This window comes from Zalophus californianus, chromosome 5 (genome assembly GCF_009762305.2).
Source record: "Zalophus californianus isolate mZalCal1 chromosome 5, mZalCal1.pri.v2, whole genome shotgun sequence".
NCBI lineage: Eukaryota > Metazoa > Chordata > Mammalia > Carnivora > Otariidae > Zalophus > Zalophus californianus.
In genome coordinates this window covers 146,947,809-146,975,396 of record NC_045599.1, presented here as the reverse complement: position 1 = coordinate 146,975,396, position 27,588 = coordinate 146,947,809, and the positions used below count along the sequence as shown (strand labels likewise).

General features: G+C 44.3%; 1 protein-coding gene across 22 annotated transcripts in view; it reads right to left on the bottom strand.

Annotated features, from left to right (window-relative positions):
* Positions 1-27,588, bottom strand: part of SEMA5A (semaphorin 5A) — a 476,158-nt gene that overhangs the window by 298,671 nt on the left and 149,899 nt on the right. For 20 of the 22 annotated variants that reach the window (XR_003522009.2, XR_003522010.2, XR_003522006.2 and 17 more), the window contains one exon: positions 16,212-16,409. Coding sequence is in view for 10 of the 22 variants with exons in the window: in XM_027605227.2 (XP_027461028.1) it covers positions 16,212-16,332 (121 nt within the window). In the remaining 12 variants the exon portion in view is untranslated. Of the gene's footprint in view, positions 1-16,211; positions 16,410-20,372; positions 20,638-27,588 lie in introns of those variants that run through there. The other 2 variants (XM_027605230.2, XM_027605236.2) reach the window with 2 other exon arrangements.

Here is a 27,588-nt window from a genome sequence, read left to right as displayed (position 1 = left end):
TAAGTGTATGTTTAACTTTTGAAGCAACTGTGTGTTTTCCAAAGTGGCTGCACCATCTTGCATTACCAACAGCATAGTGTAAAAGGTCTAGCTCCACCACATCCTTGCCAAAGCTTAGTACTATCAGTCTTTTAATCGTAGTCCTCTGTTGCATTTGTGGAGGAATGACACCATGGCTGTCATTAGTGTTTTTCAAATTGTCTAAAGCTCTAGGCCATTTCTTAAAATTTGGATTATTTTCTTATTAGACTGGAAGAATTTCCTTATATATGCTAGACACAAGACCTTTCGTAGATACACGTTTTGTAATTATTTCCACATAACATCTGACTGGCTTTTCCTTATTCTCAATGGTATCTTTGAAGAACAAATATTTTTAAATTTGATGTGGTCTAATTTATACAAAAATACGTATGTGCTTTTTGTGTTTTTTTAATCCTAATAAATCCTTGCCTAATCCAAGGTCTCAAAATTTTTTTCATAGGTTTCCTTCTAGAAGTTTTATAATTTTAACTCTGAACGTTAGGCCAATGATCCATTTCAGTTCATCTCTGCATAGGAGATATCCAATTTTGTCCAGCATCAGTTGTCCATGCAGTTCATCTTTGCATATGAGATATTCAATTTTTTCCAGCATCATTTGTTGGAAGGAATATCATTTCCTCATTAAATTACCATGGCTACTTTGTTGAAAATTAACTGACAATATATGTGTGCATCTATTTCTGGTCTCTGCTTTCTGCTACATGTTTATCCTCCTGCAAACATCACATAGTCTCGAATTTAGGTATTGTCAGCCTTCCAACATTGTAATCTTTTCTCAAAACTATTTCAGCTTTTCTAAATCCTTTGCCTTGCCAGAGAAGATTTAAAGTCAGCTTTTTGATTTACACAATAAAAGCACAATAAGATTCTGATTCAATTTGCATGACCCTATAGACTGCAATGCATATGATATAGCTGAATTGATAACAACACTGAATTTCTGATTTATGAGTATTTATCTCCATTTGTTTAGGTCTTTTTAATTTTCTCAGTAATGCTTTTGCAGCTTTCAATGTTTGGCTCTCGCACATATTTAGTTAAATCTATCCTTATTTCATATTTAAGATGCCACTATAAATGATAAAATTTAATTTCAATTTCTAACTATTAGTTGATAATATATCACAATGCAATTGAATATTTTTATAATCACTTTGTATCTTAAAATCAGCAGCTCACACTTATTCTAACAGTTCTTTTTAAAATGTTAATTAGGATGTTCCTTATAGGTAATCTTGTTTGCAAAAAAAGAAGAAAAAAAGTCAACTTTAACTCCTCCTCTCTAATGTGTATGTCATTTGTTTATTATATTACTTTCATTATAATATAGTATTTATCTATTATTACCTTTCACAGTGGTTAGAACAATGGTAACTAACGTTAGACTAGAAGTGGAAAGAGTGAACATCCTTGTGGGGAAAGCATTCAGCCTTTCACCATTAAGGATCATGTTAGATTCTGATTTTTTTTAAGCTGCCTTTTGTCAGGTTGCAGATAATTTTTACTCCTAGTTTTTTTTTTTTTAATCATGAATGTGTGTTAAAATTTATCAAGTGATTTTTCTATATCTACTGAGGTAATTTTTTTAAAAGATTTTATTTATTTATTTATTTATTTATTTATTTAAGAGAGAGGGCACACATAAGCGGAGGGAGAGGCAGAGGGGAAGTAGAGGAAGAAAGTAAGAATCTCGGGACCCTGAGATCATGACCTGAGCCAAAACCAACAGTCAGATGCTTTTTTTTTTTTTTTTTTTAAGATTTTATTTATTCGACAGAGAGAGACATAGCGAGAGAGGGAACACAAGCAGGGGGAGTGGGAGAGGGAGAAGCAGGCTTCCCGCGGAGCAGGGAGCCCGATGCGGGGCTCGATCCCAGGACCCTGGCATCATGACCCGAGCCGAAGGCAGACGCTTAACCCCTGAGCCACCCAGGCGCCCCTGGTCAGATGCTTAACTGACTGAGCCACCCAGGTGCCCCTGAGATAAAATTTTAAAAAAAAATTAGTTAATACATTGATTTGCACTGATTGATTTTCAAGTGTTAAACCTTAGAAATCCCATGCAATCTTGCATTTATGGGATAAAACCCAGTTGGACATGATATTTTATCTTTCCTACAGATTATCAGATTCAACTGCTAAAATGTTATTAAGGATTTTTGTGCCTATGTTTGTGAGAGATAATGGTCTGTAGTTTTATATTTTGGAATGTCTTCTCTGGTTTTGGTAAGAGAGTAATGATGACTTCTTTTAAAAGCTGAAAATTGTTCCAACCTGTTCTACTCTGAAAGAGTTCCAACTTCTTCTATACTGGAAAAGTAGAATGGGTGTCTTTTTTTTTTCCCTTTCCTTAAATATTTTTCAAATTCACTATTGAAGCCATCTGGGTTTGAAGTTTTCTTTGCTGTAAGATTTTTAACTACAAATTGAATTCCTTTAATGGATATTAAATTATTCAGATTATCTGTCTCTTCTTAAGTGAGCCTGGACAGACTGAATCTTCAAAGAATTTTCCCATTTCATCTAAACTGTCAAATTTATTGGCATAAACTTGCTCATTGTTTTTCTGTTATTAGCCTCTTTACTTCTGTAGGCTCTGTAGAGATGCCACCTCATTTATTCCTAATACTGACAAATATGTATTCTCTCTTGTTCCTAACCAATCTGGTTAGAGACTTATTGATTTTGTTGATCTTGTTAAAGTGTTAGCTTTTAGTTTAGTTGATCTTCACTGTAGGGGCGCCTGGGTGGCTCAGTCGTTAAGCGTCTGCCTTCGGCTCAGGTCATGATCCCAGGGTCCTGGGATCGAGCCCCGCATCGGGCTCCCTGCTCCGCGGGAAGCCTGCTTCTCCCTCTCCCACTCCCCCTGCTTGTGCTCCCTCTCCCGCTGTGTCTCTCTCTGTCAAATAAATAAATAAAATCTTAAAAAAATTTTTTTAATTGATCTTCATGGTAATTTTCCCCTTAACTGATTTATATTCTTATCTTTATTTTCTTCTTCCTCCTGTTTACCATAGATTTAATTTGCTTTTTATTACTTCCCTAAGATCCCAAAATCATTGATAACAGATCTTCCTCTATCTCTAATACAAGCAAATGTACGAATTCCTCCCTAAGCTCTGCTTTAACTGCATCCCACAAATTTAGATAATTTGTGCTTTTGTTGTCACTCAGATGAAATACTTTAGAATTTCCCTCTTGATTTGTTCTTTGACCTGTAAGTCACTTAGAATTGTATTGCTTAAAGTCCAACATAATTTTCCATATATCATTCTGTTATTGATTTTTACTTTGATTCTTATGTGCTCATAGATGACACAGGCATGATTTCAGTCCTTTCACATGTACTGAGACTTGATTCATGCTGGTCTATGTTTGGACTCCCCATCACTGTACTTTGCCTTGGGAACCACTTCCAGTGAACTAAGGCTATCGTAGGACTCATCGTATTTATTTCCTTTGTCTAAGTATCACAGTCCTGCTCTGCCATCCACCTATTGTCCACGATCTGAAAAGGTACTTCCTAATATTTTGTCTGGTTTTCTTGTTTACAGCAAGAGGGTAAATCAAATCCCATGTTTCCATTATGGCCAGTTGGTAAAGTCCCACATATCATTTTTCATCTTAAAAATAAAAATCATCTGTTCACCAAATCTTGGTCAAATAATAGATATGTAAGACAGAAGCTCTCTGAGAGTCCATACACAATTTCTAAAATTAGTATTAGATGTTATGGTTAAAGACTTGAACATGAAAGAAGAAGCCACACATTCATATATTTTGCTCTGGTTTGCATTTTTAGTCCCCAGAGTACTTAATTTGGATTTCAGATTTATACCCTGATCCATGAATCTATCATGTAAGCTTGTGGTTCCCCACTATGAAATGGAGGATTTATGATTTCCATGCTGGGGCTTTATTTTTGTAGATAAGCTTCTTAAAAGTCGGCCTGACCATTTGGAATTAAGAAATAAAAGCATGCAAATGAGTTCTAAATTTTACTGAATTGTGCTTATTAAATTCTGGCCCACTTTTTTAAAATTCAGAAAATGTTTAAATCTGACTTGAACTATTCGTGTAATGATTTGAAATTTTCCCTTTAACTCGCAAATGAGAAGTTCTCACCATACCTTTGCATTATCCAGTGATTAACATTAAAACCCAGACGGAAGTCACGAAGACCAAATATCCAGATTTCTTGTTCGCTTCGTCACTGCTAGTTCCTCAAATTACTGTGCCTCAAAGAGTTTTAAAAACTTGCTAATTGTTAGGAGTGCTATATGAGTGCTACATTTAAGCTCCAAGGCAGCGAACTTTACTGTCAGATGTAATAAGAGGTGGCACTGTGGTCTCTGTACTTCCACATACACACCAGCACACACAAACTCCCATTTCTCCTACTCGATGACCTTAAAAAGGTGGCATTATCATCCCCATGCTTTTAAGTGCTAATGGAGGCACTGAATTACTAACTTGCCGAAGTTCACACATTGACTAAGTCACAGGACACAAACCGAAAATCTTGTCTCCTGGCCATACTGCTCTTCCTGCTCAACAGCCGGCTAATAATGATCTCAGTTAAGGGGGCAAGACCAACTTCTGAGATTTCTCCCTTTGTATACAGTAACCTCATACAGTACTGCTTCTTACAAGTCACTAGGGCAATCCTTTCCTTGCCCACCGTTCAAGGGATGTTCATATGCAAATTATGTGTCACGCTCCACAGTCCTCTAAAGTATCTGACTGTTCATCTACCCAAAGAGTTCACTGCTTAGAACAACCCCGGTCTAAGCTTAGAGGTTCTGAGGCCCTTCAGCAGCTGCATGTTCCTCTCTTGCTAATATTAATTTTGGCCACCTGCTTCCCGGTGTTCAGAGCCACGTCTCTAGTTTTTAGCCTGTTAGGCCACCATGGAAAGAACTTTTCCTTCACTTGGTTCCTAGGACATCTCTGAATATCCCTTCCCCATCGTATCTTCTGTCTCATCTCTCCAGACTCCATGTGCTGACTTACTCCAGGGCTCACTCATTACACCTCTTCTCCTTTCTGTGTACACTCTTTCCCCTAGAGAGCGCAGCCAGACGTATAGATTTAAATGCTATCTGTGTGTTAAGAACTCCCAAATGTCCACCTGTGGCCAAGACTGCTCCTCAGATCTCCAGACTTGTGCATGCAACTGTTTGACATTTCCACCTGGATGCCAGAGAAGCATCTCGAGCTTCACATGCCCAAAACTGAGCTCTAATACTCCTTCCAAATGTGGCTTTCCCTTCCTCATCTTCCACTCTTCCAGTTGCTCAAATCGAAGCCCTCAGCGTCCCTCTTGCCCTTCTCTTTCTCTCACAGCATGTACACAATTTGAAAGGAAACGCTTTGGACTTGACTTCCAAAGTAAGCTATATCCAGAACACGACCACTGCTCCCTCTGTCTGCTGCTAACACCCTCATCCAAGCCACTACCACCTCAAGCCTAGATTGTTCACCAGCCCCCACTCTGGTCTCCCAACCCTGCTTCCTACCCAGCCACCTGCAATTCGCTCCATCCTCAGCACAGCATACAGCACAATCCTTCCAAGTCATGTTAGATCCCATCAGCCCTCTACAGCAAATCTCCCAGTGGCTTCCCATCTCACTCAAGATAAAAACCAAAACTCTTAAAGGCCCTACAGCGTCTGGTCCCTGTTATCTTTCTGAGCTCATCTCCATTACTCTCCCCCCAATATTCACTCCACTCTGGTCATTCTAGCCTCCCTGCTGTTCCCCAAACTTACCAAGCATGATCCCACCCCAGGGCCTTTGCACTTGCCCTTCCCTCTACCTGGACCACTGTTTTCTCAGTTATCCCCCTGGCTTGCCCCTCACCTCCTTTAAGTCTAGACTCAATGCTTCCTGCTGTATGCATCATAATCCATCCAGAAAAACAGAAACCACCCTAGGTAGCTCAAACAGAGAAAATTCAACACAGGGAATTCATTGCAAAGACAATGTGAAAACTAAAAAAGCAAAAGGATGAAGGACTGGGCCTGAGAAAGCCAAAAGGAAGAATGCATGACCCACAGAGACGAGCAGCTCTAACAAGCTGGGCTGGAGCCCATAAGCATGTACGGGCTGCTATGCTCTTGGCCAGCAGCTCTGACGCAAGTGGGCATTGCCAGAAAGTGCTGCCTCACTCCTCGGCGGCACTCAGCGACCGGAGGCATAAACGTGGCCCTCCTTGGTCCTCTCCACCTCCCACTGCCTCCTCCCATCCACACATCCCAACAGGAGCCCCGCGGGCCCGGGAGCCTGAGAAATCTTTCAGACTCCCTGACCCATCACACAGAGCAGAATAAAAAGGGGCGAGTGTGTGTCTTCAAGGCAACGGGTAAATGTCAGGCACCCCTGGTTCCCTCCATGAAACGGCAAGACCCCTCGCATACTGAACTCATTCCCTGCTCTCCCTTTCTCCTCAGCCCTCACGTGACCCACTCTGCCTTACGCCATCTTATTCTTGCCTGTTTCCCTTCGGAGAATGTAAACTCAGTGCACCCCAAGATCGCCACCTGTTTTGTTTATTGGGGTAACCCCAGGGACCGGAACCAGCCCATAATAGGCGCTCCATAAATATCGATTAAATTATTAACGAACTGGACCCTGCTTTTATCTTCAAACAAGCAGAAGCTAAAACACTCCTGCGTGCTGAAGCCAGGGAATCGGGTGGCACAAAATTAAAAAAAAAATTTTTTTTTAATTAAAAAAAGAACGACAATCGTTAATCGTTCATCTGGGAGCTACCACAAGCACTCTGCTAGCCTGGTATCGGGGCCCCACCTTACTGATTTTATTTAATAGGGTTTGTGGTCTCTCTAACATGCAGCCCAGACGTCCTTTCAAGGTGGGAATGACCAAACAAGTTTTACCACAACTTTGTCAACATGGCGGACTGGGGGCATGTAGCCATTCCCACACAGCACACAACGTCACACGACATGTGTGATTAGGCTCTCTGAGGCCACCCCTGAGTCACAGAGGGAAATGGGAAAGCAAGGGATAAATTAAGGAATAGCTCCTCCCATAAAGCCAGAGTCTGTTTCTGGACCTTCTTCACCCCACACTAAGAAAGCTTCAGGAAAGGAAAGGTTAGTGTGATGATTAAATTAGTAAACAAACTAAATTTAGAAACCTCGACGGAGTCCCTTCCGTGTCATCAACATTCTAGATCATCAGTAACAGGAAAATGTCAGCACCACCGTCTGCTGGAGATGGGACAATGCTTCGTCTCTCCAATGTAACCATGGCTGCTTGCCTTGCCTTGATATTAGAGTAAGACAAGAGAAGCAAAATCCAAGAAGAATACTGCCTCATTAAAACTTTATTCACTCTATATTTACTCTTCAGCTCTTACTTCATATATAAAATAAGGACACGATTTTTCTCTACCTTCAGTGTGAGAACGGATGAAGGGCCCACTTAATGCTTAGAAAGACTAGAATATGCCTACAGATAAATAAAATATAGTAACACACCATCTGGGGCCAAATGAAATGACTGCTTTAAATCAGAATCCTGACAAGAACGTTACAAAATCTTATTCCCCAGTTTTAATGCAATCACAGTGCACTATTTCACTTATAAGCCGTTCCATTTGTAGCCTTAAAAGAATAGAAACTATTTCCCCACCTAGACAAATCAGTCAAAACACGCGAAACTTTTATCTCGAGATACAATATAGATGTTCAATCTTATTCATAATTTCATTAGTGGCCTTAGAACACAAAATATAATACAGAAGTTATTAATTATTCTCAAAACTCAATAAACCATTTTCATCAGAACCCAATCGTTATTTGTAAAAACAAAAACAAAAAACAAATGAAACAGGCAATAGGGACTCTCTCAGCTCTCATCAGTCAAAGACCAATAATGACATAAAAGTTCAAGGTAGCAGGGCACCTGGGTGGCTCAGTCGGTTAAGCATCTGCCTTCAGCTCAGGTCATGATCCCAGGTCCCTGGGATCAAGCCCCGCATCGGGCTCCCTGCTCAGCGGGAAGCCTGCTTCTCCCTCTGACCCTCCCCCTGTTCATGCTCTCTCTCTCTCTCTCTCTCTCAAATAAATAAATAAATAAAATCTTTAAAAAAAAAAAGTTCAATGTAGGTATTGGAACCAAATTACCCGTGAGTAACACATGGTGGTTTTACATTTCATTTCTTCTAACACTTACGTGCCCTCGTGAAGGATCATGATATACCTATATTATAGAGTTGAAAAGTTGTGTATTTTTTTAAATATTCCATTTTTCAGATAGCACCCTAGCACCAGACTTGAAAATAAAAAATGTATTCCCAAATGCAGTTTTTAACGTACAAAACAGGCAGAGTGCCTGTACCTTAGTGTCTTCGCTTGCAAACGGGTTGGAATATTTTGCCCCTGTGATTTTGACAGTGCGTTACATGAACCATTCAGTCATATGCATGATAACAAAAGTCAAATTATTTATGGAACCAAGAACTTGTAAGGATCCATAACAACACTCTTCCTCCCCAAATAAACTCACAGGAGGGTAACTCATGTCCTGTTATCAAACCAGAAAGAATCACACTCGGTTTATGTAGGTTTTACATTTCACAAAGAAAAGCAATGCCTTCAAGACAGCTTTCCCCCAGTTAGCAGGGTCCCCCCATACCTATACTCTAATCAGATTCATATGAAAACATTCAAACTAAACACTGAAATGAATTTCACACCATCCCTTTTTAATTAAAATAAATTTTCCCAATTCTTCCTTGGAGACAGTAGGCCAGTGTCACACAATCACACACATGTATGACTTATAAAGGTCAAGTGGCCAATCTGAGACTAGATGAATGGGGAGGAAACACTCGAAGGAATTTCAATCCAGGCTTAGGTACTCAAAGACTCTCAAGTCTCTAAAATCTTCTGGGAAACAGAAATCATCTGCCGCAGCCCTTCCTGTAGGGATGAGGGTCCAGGTCCGAGAGAAGGGGTGCGACCCAGCCAGGGCCATGACACCACAGGCCTGACTGGGGCACTGGACCCCAGAACGCCAAAACCCAGAAGAGAAATGGAGCGCCGTGGGACACGTGGAGCCATGGCACAGAAATGAGGCCTTTGGCTCCCTTCTGGCCTCCCCATCCTTGGGCCTTGGAGGGTAACGGAGGCTGCCCAGGCTGCACCTTCCTCAGCCCCACGGGGAGAACGTGGCACAGCAAGCAAGGCAGGGGCCCCAGGGACGGTGAGGCAGCCACGGGACAAGCACAACTGGCAGGACAGCAGGCAGGAAGGGCGGCTAATGGGGTGGCAGGACGTGTGTACATGGCCACCCTCCAGACTGGAAGAAAGACAGCCTCTCTCCGAGGTGGGAGGAGGCTGCAGGTCCCGGTAAGTGACCCCGAAGAAGACAGTTACAAAGTATGTCACTGACTACCATTGCCAACATTTAACAATTCAGTGCTTCCAACACACACACAAACCACTGGAAAGTATGATTCAAAAGAAAAATGCAGCATTTGTGAAAAGTATCTATACTGTGGTATGAGACTAGAGCCCAAGTTCAAAATCTGATGCCGTACCCTTGTCATCGTGGTTCCTTCCATCACCGAAGACCACCCGTGGAGATAAAGACAGTTGTTCAAACGCGAGGGCCAGTGCCGCTCCCAGGGCTGTCCCGGGGATGGCCCGAGCTGGGACACCAGTCCCTCACATGCCCCTCCCAAGATCGGGAGCCGAATGTGCTAATCCCCTATGAAGCATTCATACAACTCTCTCCAAAGTTCCAAACCAAACCTCCGGCCAATCGGGGAATCCGTAAGTAGGAAGGCAACCAATGGGAACACCACAGAGTCAGAGATCAAGATCTCGGGGACCCGAGAGTGGAATCTGTAGCGCCTCACCTGATTCCACAGGCAGAGAAGTAATCTTCGTAATCATTAATAGAAGCACTACCGGCTACGGCACTGAAGAAAGGCGCCCGAGGCAAAGAAAGCCTAAGTGTGGCATGACTCACCCCACTGCTGGTCTTCCTCTGTGCCTACCGGGGAATTGTTCCCCATAAACCAATCCCTAAAGGTGGAGCACAATCTAAATAGCAAGCATGCTGGGTAAACTTTAATCAATAAACAAACAAAGGCAGAATATGGCACCATTGCCTTAAGTGGACATTAAACATTTAAAACTCATTTCAGAGACGGTTATGAGACTCAGGAAGCATGCTGAGAAACATGCTGTCTTAAAGGGTCACTATTTTTTCCCTCTTTATTGGAACAGACATTTAAGCAAACGACAAGGACAGAAGTGTAAATGGTGTGTCTGCAACGGGTCAGGGTGTTTTAGCAGCCCCTCCACGATCAAGGATAAATGTTCCAGAACATGCAGTCGAGGGAATAACCTTGCAAACACAGCAAGCTGTTAGAGTGTGTTGAGCAATGAACTCTGCTAGACAAGAGAAGGCCCACGGTGGCAAATATTTTACCGAGGACGGGGAAAAAAAAAAAAAGATCCTGCCAACATCTTCCACCTACCCAGGTAAATCGAAGCAAGACTTCAATAAAACGTGCTTCGTTGTATCCAGACGGGACTGTAGCATCTGGTCCACTTCATTAGGAATCTCTCGTGCAGAGTGCCTCCAATGTACAACATTAAATCATGAAGTTTTAAGTGTATGCAGAAATCAAGATTTTAAAAGTGAAGATTACCCAGTCCTTGCCTTTATTTCTCCAGCGTTCCATCCTGCTTTCTTAAACGTTCTCGTAGAGCCGTGCTTCACACAGAAGTGTTCGTGTAGCACACCAGTGGCCACCTGCTCAGCGGCAACATCAGCCGTTTCAAGGACTAGCTGGGCTCCTAACACCCCCAGGGAATCTCTGGTGCATACTGTGATTAACAGCCTCACCCCTTCTTCGGAGAAGCCCTTCCTTCCTAAAGCCCCCATGCTCTCCGCCCATGGCCTGCCTACTTCTTCTCAGCTGAGATGCAGAGATGGAGGTCCTCGGGGACCCCTTCGCCTTGCAGCCACCCCCACCCACGTACGTGCTTGCCTCCTGGGTGCCTCAGCCTCCCTCCCTCCCGACTCACTGGCGGTGGGGTCTGCTTCCTGTAAGTTAATCTCCCACCTGTGCCCAGTATCCTATCCCCTCCTACGGCCCTGGGGACTCTGTCTAATCAATTATCTCCTCCTCTCTTCAGCCTCTTCCTTCACCTGGCCTTTCCCCATCACCACTTAAGGATGATTAAGTAATGCTCTCTTAAAAGCTGTCCCCTGCTCTCACATCCCTGCTGGCTGAGTCAATAACTGTCTCCTTTTATATCTCTTCCTTCCCCTCACATTTGTTTCTCTGCTCATTACCATCTAGGTTCTTCCCCCAGCCCTGCCCTGAAACTGCTCTGATGTATGCCATTGCTTACAGGTTTAATTGTGTTCCTCCGAAAAAGATACATCGAAGGCCAAACCTTAGTATCTGTGAATGTGACCTTACTTAGAAAGAGGGTCTTTTCAGATATAATTAGTTAAAATGAGATCATGCTGGGGGAGGGTGAGCCCTACATCCAATATGACCAGTGTCTTTATAAAAAGAGGAGAAGACAAAAAGACAGGCACACCGAGAGACTGCCATGTGGGTACAGACTCAGGTTGGAGGGATGCGCCTACTAGCCTGAGACCGCCAAGGACTGCGGACTGGTCCCGGAAGTTAAGAAGAGGCCGGGAAGGATTCTTCCCTAGAGCTGTCAGAGAAAGCACGGCCCTGCTGACACCTTGGTTTCTTTTTTTCTTTTTCTTTTCTTTTCTTTTTTTTTTTTACTTCTAGCCTCCAGAACTATGAGAGAAAATATTTCTGTTGTTTTAAGTCACCCCGTTTGTCTTATTTTGTTAGAGCAAACCTAAGAAACTAATACACAGATCATAGGACTTCCAGTGCCTACCTCCAGGAAAGTCCTGGACAAACCAGGATGACTCTGTCACTCTGCCCTCTGGCCCACGTCAGCCTCGAACTCTGCATCATCCAATGCTTGGAGGGATGCCTCTCCCTTCTTGGATCCCATGATGCCTTGCTCTCAGCTAGAAAGCCCATCTAACAGCGGGTAGGAACTCAGCTTTCTCAATCTAAAATCATCATTTTCAATTCCCCTTCTTTATGCCATATGGAATCAACAGCCAAGAACTTGGGGATCATCCTCAGCACCTCCTTCTCCCTCCTGTCCTACATCCATGAAATCATCAACACCTCCTACGCATTTCTAGAATTCACCTAATTCTTTACATTTCTGCTACCATCCCTTTAGCTTAGTGCCTCATGACTGCTCGCTCTGATCACAGAGGCAACCTCAGGATGGGCCCTCCCTGCTGCCTTTGCCGTTCTGAACACGGAACCTGTCCAGATGGGGGAGCTTCTTTTTTTTTTTTTTCTTAGATTTATTTATTTATTTTGAGAGAGTGAGAATGAGAGAGAGAGAGCGCACATGAGAGGGGGGAGGGTTAGAGGGAGAAGCAGGCTCCTCGCCGAGCAGGGAGCCCGATGCGGGACTTGATCCCGGGACTCCAGGATCATGACCTGAGCCGAAGGCAGTCGCTTAACCAGCTGAGCCACCCAGGCGCCCCAGATGGGGGAGCTTCTTTAGGGGCCTTCAGATGCCAGACAATATTGAACCCCTACAACTACTTTGGCCTCACCTCCCTCCACCTCCTCCCCATAACCCAAATGAAGATTTCATAGCTTACCCTACAGGAGACTTGCCAGGACCTGCTATGCTCCTCTCCCTCACTTGCTCTTTTCCTCTCCCCGAGACACCTGTCCATTCATCAGACTCATAAACACCTTCTAACAATCATTTTGGACTCAGTTCTGCTGTTGCCTCATTCTAGAAACCTGTAACAACTCTCCTAAAAGCCAGGCTCTCTGGTTCAGATGCCCCCCTCCTGGGCTCCCACCGCACCCAGCCAAGACACCTGTTAGGACCCTTAATAGAATGTAATGCAATGTTCCTTTTGGCTTATATTCCTCGAGATATTCTAAACCCTTAATGGGGACCGTGTTTTTTGCTCTATCTCCTCAATATTTAGTACAAACCATGGTACATAACAGGCACCTGTTAAATGTTTGTAAAACATTTGCTCCAACTTAAACATATGCAAGTTAAAATTATGCTGAGAGGTCATTTACAAACCATGGGATCAGCAAATCCCAAAGAGTGATAGTACACTCCACTGGAAAGGGCAGTGGAAAACAGATCCTCATACCCAGGGGGAACTAGAATACAAAATGGCGCAACCTTCATGAAAGGGAATTGGGCAATATCTAGCAAAACCACATGTGCATTTGTCCTTTGACCTAGCAATCCCACTGCTAGGATTCTCTTCCAGTGGTACACTTGTAAAGGATTAAGAGATGTCTGCAGTAGGCATTACTCATCATAACACTACCCATGACCACAAAGGACAGAAAATACCCTACACATCTCCCAGTGGGGAGTTGCTGAGTACCCTATGGCTCATCACACGATGGAGAGCTATGTGCTCTGAAAAGGAGTGGCGTGGATTCTGCCACTAGAGAGTGGACTCCAGGATATACCACCATGTCAAAAAAAAAATGCTAGACTGAGAAAAGAAGCATGGACCTTAAAATATAAGTAAAAGGTCAGCTGAGAGCAGAGAGAGGGAACGGAGTAGAGAAAACACAAGTGAAGGCAGTTTCTCTGAACATTCCTTGTTTTCATTAATGAAACTCTTCAACACTACATAATAAGGTAAAATTTTTTTAAATTTCTAAAAATCAAAAGGGAAATTAAACACATGAAACGAACCAGGTTTCGAGTTGGCAGCATAACCATGCAGAAGGAAATTCCTTCAACTGAAGTAACTGCTTTAGTTTCCCAAGGACATTGGTAGTCCCAGGACTAAAAGAAGAGAAGCAGACCATCTTATAGCGCTTTGAGTCGTCAAAAACGACTAGAGTTGCTTGACTCTCTCTGAAACGATGCAGGGTCTACTTCAGGAAAAGGCAAACGAATGACCGTGTTGGCAACAGAGACTCAGCATTCTGTGCCCGGGACAAAAAGACACAGACAGAAAGTAGAAGAGGTTCAGAAAAGCCCTAACGTCTTGGAGATGAACTGGAAGCATCCAGAGGGATTATGGTGCCATCTAAAAAATTTTTCCTGAGCTCTGTACACTGAAAAGACCCAACACTGGGGACGTCCGTGCTTAAATCAGCCCAAAATGGCTGATTCTCAGGTCTACGGAAGGAAGCAGCTGAGAAGAATCAAGAACATCTTGCTGTCCCAGAGAGTAGGCAAGCTGGCAAAGGCGACCTGGGTTATGTCAGAATCGTTCAGAAGCCCACTTGAAGAGGCTTCCACAGGCTTAAAATGAGATGATTTCACCCCCTATAAGCATCAAAACTGCAACTGCCTGAAATAATTCAAATGTTAAAAATCCATATATTAACAATGATTCTAATAACCAAAATAAGAAAACAAGACAAAACAAAAAGTAAACATAACATCTTAATTGCTCCCTTTGGATAATGTTAGAGAACCAACTAACTAGTCTTTAAAAAAACAAAAAAACTAGGAAAGCGAAGGAAAGGACAAAAGCATCAATTCTGACTTTTCTATATGAGCTGTAGCCTCAGGATATTCAAATAGTTGATAAGGGAAAGTTACCTTATACAGAAATATTCTTGCTATTAAATGAAGAAAGAATAATAAAATTAGGAAATCCCAGCTCTACACCATTGAAGGAATCGGTAGATTCCGGCCGTGACCATCACTGACTGCTAATTTCACACCACACAAGACTTGCCTTCCTACAGAAGGACACGGTAGCATCCGTGCCACAGGGGAGACAGAAAGATTCAAACCTGAATCGAAGCCTCCTCTTGATACTACCATGAATTCACACAAATATTCGAGACAGAACATTTGAACACCAAGGGGATGCACTTGGCAAAATCCAGACTGTGGGAAATGCTAAAGGACAAAGAGCTCGGATTTCTTCTGTAACTAATTTGCAAAGGAAGCAACAACCACAACAAAACAGAAGACCAACCAACTGAAGTACATGAGCTCCATTTAGATCCTGATTCAACCCAATGTGTTAACAACAACAACAAAAAAAAAAACGCAGCAGCATTCATGAGACCATCAGGGCTCTCACAATACTCACTGAATGTCAGGTGATTTTATGGAATTGGGTTTGGGTTTTTTGTTTTTTGGTTTTGGGATTTTTTTGCATTTTTTGTCTGATGCAATAATGGCACTGAGAATTCCCTTTCTTTCATAACCATGAACTGAAATATTATAGATACAATTATATGATTTTTTGAATTTGCTTCAGAATAATTTGATGGGTGTGGGGTGGAGCATGCACGGCGATTTAAAGGAAAAAAGGCGGGACATGAATTAATAAATGTTGGGTTGGGTGTTCCTTAGATTATTCTTTCTAGTTTTGCAGATATTTGAAATTTTTCATGATACAAAGTTTAAAACATAAAGCTATTTATTGGATGAATTATTAAAATATAATGTCTGATTAATTATAGTTGGCTTGGTAATAAAACTGTAAGTTCCTTGAGGACAGGGACAAAGACTAATTTATTTTTCATCCTGAAGGCTTAGAGTACCCAGGGTAGAGAGAGCCCTAAATAAATTTTGATAAATAAAAGAAAAAAATGACTGGGTACACATACTAGGTAATTAATCCTACAGATCCACTGACATTCTTAAGACACTAAATCAATTCTGTCTGCCATGCAGTGTGAGATAGAGAGACCAAGGCGTTAAGTTTTGTGGTAAGACTAAGGCTTTGTTGGGAAACGCTGAAGTGAATTCTTTTGTTACTTGGTTTTATTATTATTTATGTAGACCACATTTTTAGCCCCTGGTTCGAATGCCTAGGAGGCTCGCAGCACCTTTAAATAAAGGCGGCCTCAACAATGGGATTTTCTCCCCGTAATAACTTCCAATTTTGAATTCTTCTCGAGATTGTAGTGATCAGTTTCGGAAGAGGAGGTTCTCGCAATGGAGGATTTTGTACCTGTGCTTCTATTTTAAACAATGCCTAAAACACGAGTCACGGAATGATAGAGCAATAACCATTGCTATTCTCTATCACTGAGCATGGAAAATGCATGTAAGTGATACCCTTGCAGTCCGAGGGTGCCTGCCCCTCACCTTTATAGGAAATGACCGGGTGCTCCGCTCTCTGGCACTGAGATGCGTCCGTGTCCGGCTGGGCGAGTCTCCACCACCCCAGGCTGGAGAACAGCCATGCAATGACGCAGGTCCCCTTCATGGTGGGCAGACGGCCTTGGACTCTGGGCACTTGTCTTCTAACCAGAAGCTCGTCTTCCTGTCATGTGGGGCAAGGGCCTAAAACACACAAAAGAGAACAATTTGATGACTGTGAGTTCAGGTTCTCTGGTGGGTGGCCTTTTAGTTAAGCCTCATCACTATCTTTAAAAAAGGAGAGCCTCCGAGGGCTTGGACAAACGTACCTTTTTCTAGGTGGTACTTCAAATACGTGTGAGTACGTTTTGGTACAGACCTCTCCTCCTGCACATAATTTTATGAAATAACCCATTTATTATAAAAGGAGAAATGTTCAAGTTTAACCTGTACCAAGTCATCACTTCTGAAAAAAGCAGTTTAATAGCTGTGACCACTGATGGTTTTTCCCTTAGAGTATCTTCCTCGCCCCCTCGCGCTAGCACAGATCCATGCGTGGAAACCCTGAGGATTCCCTACCCTTCCCTTTTTGACATCCAAAGCCCCTGTTTAGTAACACCATGACCACTGTCTTCTCCCACTAACCTGATATTATGCTACCCAACTCTTAAAAACTGCCCATATTTGGCGAATGTATCCTTTGAAATTTATAGATGACCTGCCTGCAAAGCTTCTGGCTCGAAATCCAGCATGAATCAAATAAAAAGCCATAGTGAGCACCTACTGGGTGAAATGAAATTGCTAGGCTGGGAGCTGGGAGAATCTAGAGATTATGAATAATTTAGAAGATTAATAAGCTTTAAAATAAGATGGGCTTGTAAAAATAACTGTAAGCCAAGCCATTAGAAAAGCGTGGAAAGGGGCAGAAGTGTTTTACGACTTAGGAGAGCACTACCACCATTTAGAGGAACCCAGGTGGGTCCCGTGCAGAGCTCACATTTGGGTTTCATACTGAAGAATAAAGAGGATTTCAACAGATGGAGGATTCTGAAGTGCATTTCATGCCAAGGGAAGGGGGATGAAGACGTGCTCCTGAGGAAGGAGGCGGTAATAACAGTTTGGGGAACAGTTTGCTGTACTTGAGCCAGATCCCAGGAGATACAGAGGAGAGTAAGTGGGAAGCAGTTTAGACAGGGGCTTGGGTTAAGATCTGGAAGGGGCCCTACACCAAGGTCTGAGGTCTCTATTTCTAGTCAACAAGCTACCATGGTAGAGTAACTGCAGAAGAAACATAAAGGGTTGTTCTCAGAATAGCGTATGCAGGAAATTGGATAGAGAAGAGCATAAAGACAGAGAAGTTAATTTGAACCTACAGTAACTATTCAGGAGAGAAATAAATGAAGCTGTGACTTTGGGTGTTATCGATGTGAATAAAAATTCAGGCAAGCACAGCAAACACTCAGTGTGATGGGAAAGGGGAAGTATGGCAAACTGTACATGGCCACGGCTTCTTCGACCCATGAAAGCCGGGTTTATGCCCATTCTCTTGAATCTGGATTGGCTCTGTAACTGCTTTGTTCATTCGAATTTAACTAAAGTGATGGCTTTGCTAGTTTCCAAGCCCAGACCCTAAGAGCCTGGCAATTTCCACTTCCTATCCCTTAGAACACATTCTCTACAGTGCTAAGAAACCAGGATCAGAAGTCCCAACTAGCCGAGACAGCCATGTCACAGAGGCCACATACGGGGACTCCCGGGGACACTTCCCCCTGAGGCCAGCTTCCCAGCCATCCCCACCAAAGCACTTGATATGTGAGTAAAGCTGAAACCCACCGAGTAACTTCAGTATCACAAGAGCAAAAGAATCACCCAGTTGAGCCCTGCCCAAATTCCTAACCTCCAAAGTATGAAGTATAACAAAATGGCGGTCGTTTTAATCTGCTACATTTGGGGCAAAAGAAAACAAAGAGGCACAGACTCAAGACAGAGAATACAAGTGACCATAAGAGCAGTAATGCCCCTCATTTAAATATCATAATCAACAGAAGAACTTTATTTAGATGAGAATATGATCATTCAGTTTCACATGTGGAGTTTAAGATGCTGAGAGTACATTTAAGGGAAGGCAGCAGGCTGCTGCAAATCCAGGTTGGGTGCTCAGAAAAACAGGAATTCAGAGACAGCACTGGAGGTTTGGAATGTTTACATTCTGGATGGGGCTAAGCTTCACCAGGGGTAAGCAGGGAAGCAAAAGAAAGGGTTAAAGAGAACCACCTACTGGGAAACTGTAACTGAACAAGTGACCCCCACAAAGAGAAGGAAAACGGAGATGGAGCACCAAGGGCACAGGGCGACACAGAAATCCAGTAGGACTGGAGAACAGACATTACACAATTTTATTTTCATTTTTTTTTAAAGACTGAGTTGTTTATTTTAGAGAGGGAGTGGTGGGGGGCGGGGCAAAGGAGAGGATCTTCATCACAACAAGGAGATCTGGACCAGGGGCACCAGTCCGACGGACGGGGGCGCTACCTGGTCTCGACCGCGAGACCCAGCGCAGGTCAACCAGGAGCTAAGAGCAAATTCTTCCCTTGCACGTAATTCTTCCATGTGTCAACACAGAGAGACCCGCTGCCCGTGGACCTACCCTACACTGCCCGTAGCCCTCACTCCTGTCTCCAGCCTGACACGGCCACCTCCGGAAGGAAAGGGAGAGAAAAACCACACAAGCGCCTAGAACGTGCCTTCCCTGGGACCCGGAAAGTGACAATTAGAGAAGCGGGACATGCCCTGTCAAGTGAAAGAGCAGCTAAAATAGGACACGGAGTTCGAGTGGTGAGGAGACAAAATTACAGGCTGGCCACGTTAACCGAAGGAAAGCGGATTTAATGAGAACAGGTGATTTTTAGAAGTTTGTAATTTTCAGGCTATAACATGCTACCTCTTTTCTCAAAATAAAGACACTATAAACAGCCGTCCCGGGAAGGTGCCAGGGAAGGGCATTCAGCCTTCACTTAGAGTGGGCTTTTCTCAGACGCAACCCAGGGAGGCTGATTCCTTGAATGTCTTCTCCTCCGCATAGCGCAGATCTCAAGAGCAGGTCCCTCCATCCTGGACTCGGCAATTCTAACTTCCCCTGAATATAATAAAGCTCTTGCCTCTTGGGCGGGGGCATATTTATACCAGGGCTTTGAGTGCACATTCTCAGCACTACTGACAATTAGAGCCAGACAATCATTTGTCCTGGTAGCTGCCCTATGTATTTAACAGCATCCCTGGTCTCTACCCACTCAATGCCAGTAGTGCCCCTGGCCCCACATGCGCCAACCAAAATTGCCTCCATTGCCAAATCACCCCCGGTTGAGAACTTCTGATTTATATGGATCATAATCCCTCATCTCTTTAGAAATTGGACAAGCTGTCATCACTTGAAAGTTTATTTTAAAATACTTAACATAAATCACCCAACTGATTTTGTATTGACTCATTTCAGCAAAACTCCAATAAAAATGAATGTCCCGTTAATTACGACTACTTGCTTCACGGGGGAGATACATTAGGAAGGAACTTTCAAAGGATCAATTTCAATAAAAGTTGTTCTGGTGTCATCCTAGGCACCTCTGGAAAATTCAAAATATATTAGGTAATTTCATGCTAAATAAGTGATTTTGCCAATAGACAGATGTAGCACAACAGGCTGGTTTGGGCTACAAAATAAAACCTTTTTGTTGCATCTACTGTAAAATCCCTGAAGCCTCCCTTTTAGTTTCCTGATGTGGGAGGAACCCCCTATAAGCTCCATCTAAATAAGCAAAACTCTGTATATAAGTGTTTGTGCAATAAATAACATTTCCCATTCACACCCACACTGCAAACGAAGAGGCTTTGGTGAAAAAATGACTATTCCTTTTAGTCTAAAAAAAAAAAAAAAATGCTGTCAGATAAAAAAGAAATCCAAAGAATGAAAGCTTACACAAAAAGTTTTGCTTAGGGAACAAAGTCTAACCAGTTATTAATAAAAACAGACCGAAAATAAGCTTAATGTACTTCTGGGCAGGGGAAGCAGTGTTTCTTTCCTCTGAGCTCCAGACCTACTGTACGTTTGGAAGCGGCCAGACCCGCTGGAGCAATTCAGAATCCACAGAAACCCTCCGGCCCAGCTCCTACCTGCTGGCTTGAAGGACTTTCATGGGAGAGACGATGCCTGAGTCGGGCAGGGCACAGAGCCACCGAGCTGACCGAGAGGGTTCAGGTAGCCGGGCCCCACGCCTGCCTGCCTGCTTGCCTGCCTTCAGCCCAGCTGTCCTTGTATCAAAGGGCTGAGGCTGCATGGGGGCCTCTTCACTGTGAGCAGCCAGTCCGTGGAACAGGAGAAACACCAGTGTCAGGACAGGTAGGAGGGGATGGACAGACACCTCTTTCTGCAAGGTTGACGTGTCATCGATCTTTCCACCTCTTGGCCCTATTCCAAGGCTCACCCAGAGACTAAGTCCCAGCCCAGAGTGAAAGCAACATTCCACTACCCAGCAGCCCGACACCCCCTGGCACGGCCAAATACGGTGTCGCGCGATCATCCTCTGCTGCGAGGTAAACAGCCCTGCCCTATTCAAAAACCCTCAGGATTCCTTAGAGGCTTTCCAAGGGAAGGAGGGTGCCCTTTCACCCACAACCCGTCCGCTAATGCCACAGCCACTCCTCCCACTGCAAAGGCTTCCCGCCAGCCTCCCCGGCCTTAAGCAGGGTCCTCAGAGGAAGCCTGGCACACACATCAGTTCCTCGGCTGGTGCCACGGGCCACGGGCCCCGGGCCGGCCCCGAGTCCACAACGCCAAGGTTCAGGCTGGTTCCCCCTTCTGCGCACACAGCGGCCGCCCACCGCAGCCCACACGGCGGCTCCCTTGGGGGAACGACGGGCTACCAGTGACAGAACCCACTTCCTCATCACTGCTTGCATGGAGGCTCACACGACCTGTCCGGGTTCTGAGTCTGACTTATTTCATTATGGACTGAACACATCATTACGGTCCTGAGTCTGTGCGTTCCCACATGCCCACCCGGCCATCTGCGTGAATCAGGAATGGCACGGCCAACATTCTATTTAGCATTTAGAATTCACCCAGCCCTTGCCCTGAGCAAACAGCAGGAGGTGGTTTGTGCTGTCCCCTGGCACGTGAGACAGGAAATGAGTCAACAACCCACTGAATTTGAGGTGAAGGGGAGGTGAGATCACTCTGCAGCTGAGAAGGCGGAGGCTCAGCCTGGGTCAAGGATCCTACAGGTGAATGAATCTAAGACCACGGGAGGGAGGGGTGGCCTCCAGCCAACCACACTGAAGGGGGTCACCTGTGCTCAAGTCCCAGCCCTCTGACACAGCGGGGCCAAGAGGCAGAGGCCAGAGTCCACGCAAGAACTGTCAAGCAAGTGAACGTCTACCTCTTGATAACCGTCAACCAGAAGTCGGAGTGAAGTCTCGGGAAACACAGGAGAAAGAAGACAGAAGCCATGGAGTCTAAAGAGGTTCCAGCTACAGTGTTCAGAAAAGAGGAATGAGTAGATGATCCAGGAGGACCAAAGCGCGGGCTGTGTTCAGGGCTGGAAGGCACGTATCTCGAATGAATCCATGGTCTCTCTTTACAATAGTTATCAGATGTTCTAGGCGCTGAGCAGGAAATGGGATTAAATGAAGAATCAGTAAAACAATAAACTTACGTTAATCACGATGCTGGAGTAAATAGATTCTTCTAACCTTTTTCAAAACCAATAACTGAACATTTTATTCTTTGGGAAATAAAGTGAAATTAAAGCTCTCTTGTTATTGAGTTGAGTCATGACGAGAATCAGGATGTTCCCCAAACATACCGCCTTTTTGATTGTTAACATACATTTCTGGGGTTAAAATTTTTATATTATTTTAACACATGTACCTTGACTGCCAAGTTTCAGCCAAAAAAGACTGAACGTAAATGACTCAGAGAAACGTTTTAGGAATGTGTTAATGAAAACACGGACTGCCCGGACATACAGGAGCAGCACTGGTGGCCACCTTCAGGTAACTGGATAAGAAGTTGGCTCTGTTACTCATAGATTGTTATCCTATCTGAACGGAGATAAGATGGAATTTGATGACTATACAAAATGACCTCATGATATAAATTGGGAAAAAGCAAACATTAAACGATTTTATACATTTCAATAATGGTTCGGCTCCAGTGACCTTGTTTTATATCTCTCTTCAAAGAGAACTGTTATTACCGTTTTGCCTTTTTCCCCTTGTTTAGCTCCAGATCGCCTGGAGGAACCATAAAAATAAATGAAGTCCATTAGATAAAATTATTATTTACACAAAGGCAATATTAATTTTATCTGTCAGCAGGTTTTAAAACTAAGTGAAAGTTCACTCAATCCACTTCTGTGCTAGCTAAAGCAACCAGAAGCCCGAAAGTAAAAGAGAGAGAGAGAGGAAGGAAGGAAGGAAGGAAAGGAAGGAAGGAAGGAAGGAAGGAAGGAAGGAAGGAAGGAAGGAAGGAAGGAAGGAAGGAAGGAAAGGGAGGGAGGGAGGGAGGGAGGGAAGAGAGGGAGGGAGGGAAGGAAGGAAGGAAGGAGGGAGGGAGGGAGGGAAGGGAAGAACGGAGGAAGGGAGGAAGGAAGAAGGAAAAGGAAAGGAGAAGAGAAGAGAAGAAAAGAAAAAAGAAAAGAAAAAGAGGGAGGGAGAAGAAAGACGGAGGGAGGGAAGAAAGAAAAGAAAAATAATGGGTCCTTCAAGGCAACACAACTGTATCAACAATTTCTAAAAGATTTATCCAGAGACATTTCCCCAAGGCAGGAAATTCATATGGACACAATCAGAAATCAAGTGATAAATGACTCATGGTGGATAAATTACTATTCATAACTCCCACTGGTTTTATTTTTTATTTTTTTAAAGATTTTACTTATTTATTTGACAGAGAGAGGAAGCACCAACAGGGGCAGAGGCAGAGGCAGAGGGAGAAGCAGACTGCCCACGGAGCAGGGAGCCCGATGCGGGGCTCGGTCCCAGGACCCCAGGATCATGACCTGAGCCAAAGGCAGATGCTTAACCAACTGAGCCGCCCAGGCGCCCCTCCCGTTGGTTTTTAGTTCAGCTAAGCGGAACCTGGAGTGCCACTTTCACCCTTGTCAACCAGAAGGTACATCATCTCTGCCAACATGCAACAGTACACAATGGTAGCAGGAAAGAAGGATCCACCCTTGTGTTTTCAGGACTGACCAACATCACTCGTCACCTTGTCACTGCCAACCCAGTGAGCTCACGCCGCTGGGTATGTCCATGGCATCTGTGCCCACTGACCTTTCCCTTGAACATCTCCCAACCCCGCCTCCTGGTTTCCTTAACACCCCCATCTCCCTGTGTTCTTGCGCATCCAGAACTCCCACTTCTCAGTCTTCCCTTTAAATGAAGGTCCACCCCAATCTCTCCTGAACATTCATTTCTTCTCCATCTGCGCACTCTCAGTGGCCTGTGTCTTCAAACTCACACAACTTTACGTACTTTCCAAAACCTGGTGACTTCCAAATCTGTAACTCTCTTCGAGACCTCTGCACATAACCCAGATAGATAAATCAAAATATGCGTCTTCACATAAATAAGGTGGAGATACCTCATCTAAAGGTGACCTCATTATCTGTCTTTACCAACTGTCTCCTTTGGGCCTATTTCCTCTCACGGTTAGCTACATTGTTTACTCAGATACCCGGCCCATCATCTGAGGACTCACCTGCCACCTTCTCCCTCCTTCATCTTCCCAAAACCCCCCTGGCATTTTGTCACTACATCCTGACAACTCTCTCCCTACCCACATCCAGAGTCATGCCCTCCACCCCACCTGATCCAAACCCTCTATTTCTCATCTGGGCAATGTCAGATGTTTCTTGACGGGTTTCCTTGCTTCTCATCCAAATCATTAAGCTTCATCTCAGAGTTCACGTTCCTCACCTGGCCCCACTGTACAATACTCATCTCCACCGCAGCTTTAATCCCTGGAAACCACCGTTAACTGTGTTTCTGCCTCGCTCTAAACCAGGCTGTAGAAAATATCAACCTCTGGACACTACAAGACATAGGAGAGATGAACAATCACTGCTGGAGAAATGAATTAATGGGGAAAAAAATAATGCAAATCCGCACACACCTCTCGGTGTTCCTCACAACGTTTACGCCCCCATCAGTGTGCCGTCCACGTCCTCTTCTCGTCTGTGACTCTGCTCATTTTCACAGATGTTTTATTCCTCTATTAAAACTCTCCTAACATCTGGTCCAAATCCAAGGATTCCCATGGTTTTGAGAAATGTCCTTTCTAAATGTCATAATTTTCCAATTAATTGTCAAAGGGACGAAGGGATCATTATAGGCGGAGCGGCTGAGAAGAGGAAGTCTCCTGGGCCTCGAAGCACGAACGCACATGGAAGACATAACCAAAGTGTGTGAACCCTGAGGGGCCCAAGTAAGCTACTCTGGAACACCATAACTCCTTGGAGCCGCTTGAAAAGTCAGAGGACAGAAAAGGGAGGGTACTGTAACTTATAGGAGAAATACATCCATCAGATTCATTATTCTAGGGTGAAAACACAAATACCTTGGAATATCATCAGATCTGTTCACAGAAAATGGATGGCAGGTACACTTGAAAAAACCAGCATTATTTGATGAAAATGCTCCTGATTTACTGTTTTCAGATTTTAGTTGGGAACGACCCTTGTGTCCGATATCCAATGATACCTATTCAACCCAATGGATCAGATGTGTCACAGTCGATACATCTGTGTTTATTCGGATCTGTCACGATCTTCAGTTTTTAAAAAACAAAACACAAGACAGAAGGCCTCAAGAGCATCACAGTCATCCCTCCTTATCTGTTCGTGGCTCCGCTGTCCGTCGTCCCAGCCTCCTGTGGTCAAACATAGTCCAGAGGCAGGTGATCTTCCTTCTGACATCCCGTCAGAAGGCAAACAGTAGCCTCACAGGCCATCACAGCGCCTGCACCACTCACTGCATCTCCTCTCGTCAGACAGGCATCTCATTACCTCACACCATCACAAGAAGGCGGCTGAGTACAAGACGGTAAGATATTTTGAGAGAGGCCACGTTCACATAACTTTTATTACAGTATGTTGTCATAACTGCTCTCTCGGTATTAGCTGTTGTTGTCAATCTCTTCCTATGCCTGATTTATAAACTGAACTTTATCATCGATACGTATTACAAAAACACATAGGGTATGTAGGATTCGGTACTATTTGTGGTTTTAGGCATCCACTGAGGGTCTTAGAACATACCCCCAGAAATAAGCGGGGACGAATGAAATTGTAATTTGGGGGTCAGTTTATTAAAAACAAGAATAAGTGGGGCTCCTGCGTGGCTCAGTCGGTTAAGCCTCCGACCCTTGATTTCGGCTCAGGTCATGACCTGTGGGTCGTGAGACTGAGCCCCACGTCAGGCTCCGGGCTGAGCCGCAGTCTGCTGAAGATTCTCTTGCTACCTCTCCCTCTGCCCCTCCTCCCTTGCTCACTCTTGCTCACTCTCTCTCTCCCTCTCTTAAAAAAATAAAATGAAAGCAAGAATAAGAAATCATCACTAAAATTAAAAAATACTAAGACATTATCATATCAAAGTCAAAGATTCCACCCATCAGAGAATAATAAAATTTAAGAAACTGCAGAGAGGGTGCTGTGCTTATGTACAGTTACGAATGTATCTCTTTCTGTTGCTGGGATAAACCTATAAAATAAGTATGACTCTTCTTTCCTATTTCATACACATGGAGACTCAAGGAAGGAGTCCTCCCAGGTAAACAGAAGAACGAAAAATGTTCACAGAAAAGTCCCTGGCTTCAAAGCCCAGGTTCATCCTACTGTTCTGCAGATACCACCCCTGTCCTTCCCACATTTCTGCACTGATCACTTATCGACGAGGGATTGGAAGCTGTGGGATACCCTGTCTGAAAGGGTCAGAAGATGCCCTATTTCTACCAGCCAACTTCACGACGGGCCTGAACATGTGTTTCTGTGGGGACAGAAATTTCACTAAATAACTAGCGGCAGCATGATTCACCGACACTAGAGCCAGAGACTTTCCTGAGCAAGATTTAGTCCAGCCAAGGATGAAAGAGCACCAGCCTCGGCGCACCGGGGACAGCCTTCCCAGTGTCTTGTGTCATCCTCTGGCCACCACCCCTACACCCTCTTGGGGGACCCGTGACGTAGGGGACGATCCATCACTTGGTGAATAGAAATTCCTACCTCAGCCTCCTCCCCGTCCCCAAAACTGCAACTTCCACCTGCTTTTCACTTCTACTTGACTGACAAAGAATTACCTCCAACTAAACATGGACCAAACTAACCACTGATTCTCCCCAAATCTGCTTCCTGCCTCAAATCCCTGTCACAGCTAGAGGCATTTTGTTTTCTCTAATTTCCCCACAGGATACTGTAAACCATCACTGAACCGGGCCAACTGGATCATACCCCTGTCCTCTTCGCTCGTCTCCACAGCTACAGTTCCAGATTAAACCACTCCGTCTCTCCCCTGGACTCAGCAGGAGCCCCTCTAGCCAGTCTTGGGGCTTTTCACTCTCGCCCCCCCCTCCACAGTCCGTTCTCTACATTGTAACCGGAGTACTCTTTGTAAGGAGTTCGAAAGAGTCTAACTCATTGAAGCAGAGAGTAAAATGGTAGCTGCCCTGACCCAAACCAAGAACTGCTTTGGGGTCAGCCCCATCCACTTCAGCACCTTCACCAGCACCCCCGGGTCCCGTGCCCAGACCACACACGAGTGTGCACGCACGTGCACACACACGCACACATGCTCGGACCGCCCCTCTGGTCCTTTTACTCACCAAACTCATCACCTTTCAGACAGCACCTATTGGCATGTGGGTCCAGAAGTCTTTTCTCTAGGTCATTCCAAACTTCCTCCTTTCTAATCTCACTCAGATGTCCCCCACTCAAAGGCATCCCCGACCAGGCCAGCTACAGCACCGTGTCCTACTCTCTACCAGATTCTCTGATTTTTCTCTTCTTTTCACTTAAAACTACTTGAAATCACTCAACTGACATACTTGTTTATGGCCTGTTTAACCTACTCAGATATAAGCCTTGAACTGAGCCTTAGTTCCGTTCACTTGATATCCCCAGGGCCTAGAAGAGAGTCTGACATGTAGTAAATACCACTGACTGACGGACTAGGGACGAGAGGGGATAGAAACCAAGACAGTCTTTGTCCAAGTGATGGAAAACATCATTGTGCAGACCCACACACTTTCTGCCAGTGCCACTGAGTAGTGCTTACGGCAAAGTTTCGGGAGAATTTCTATGGAAAACGACAAGTTCACTGGCAGGGAATCAGC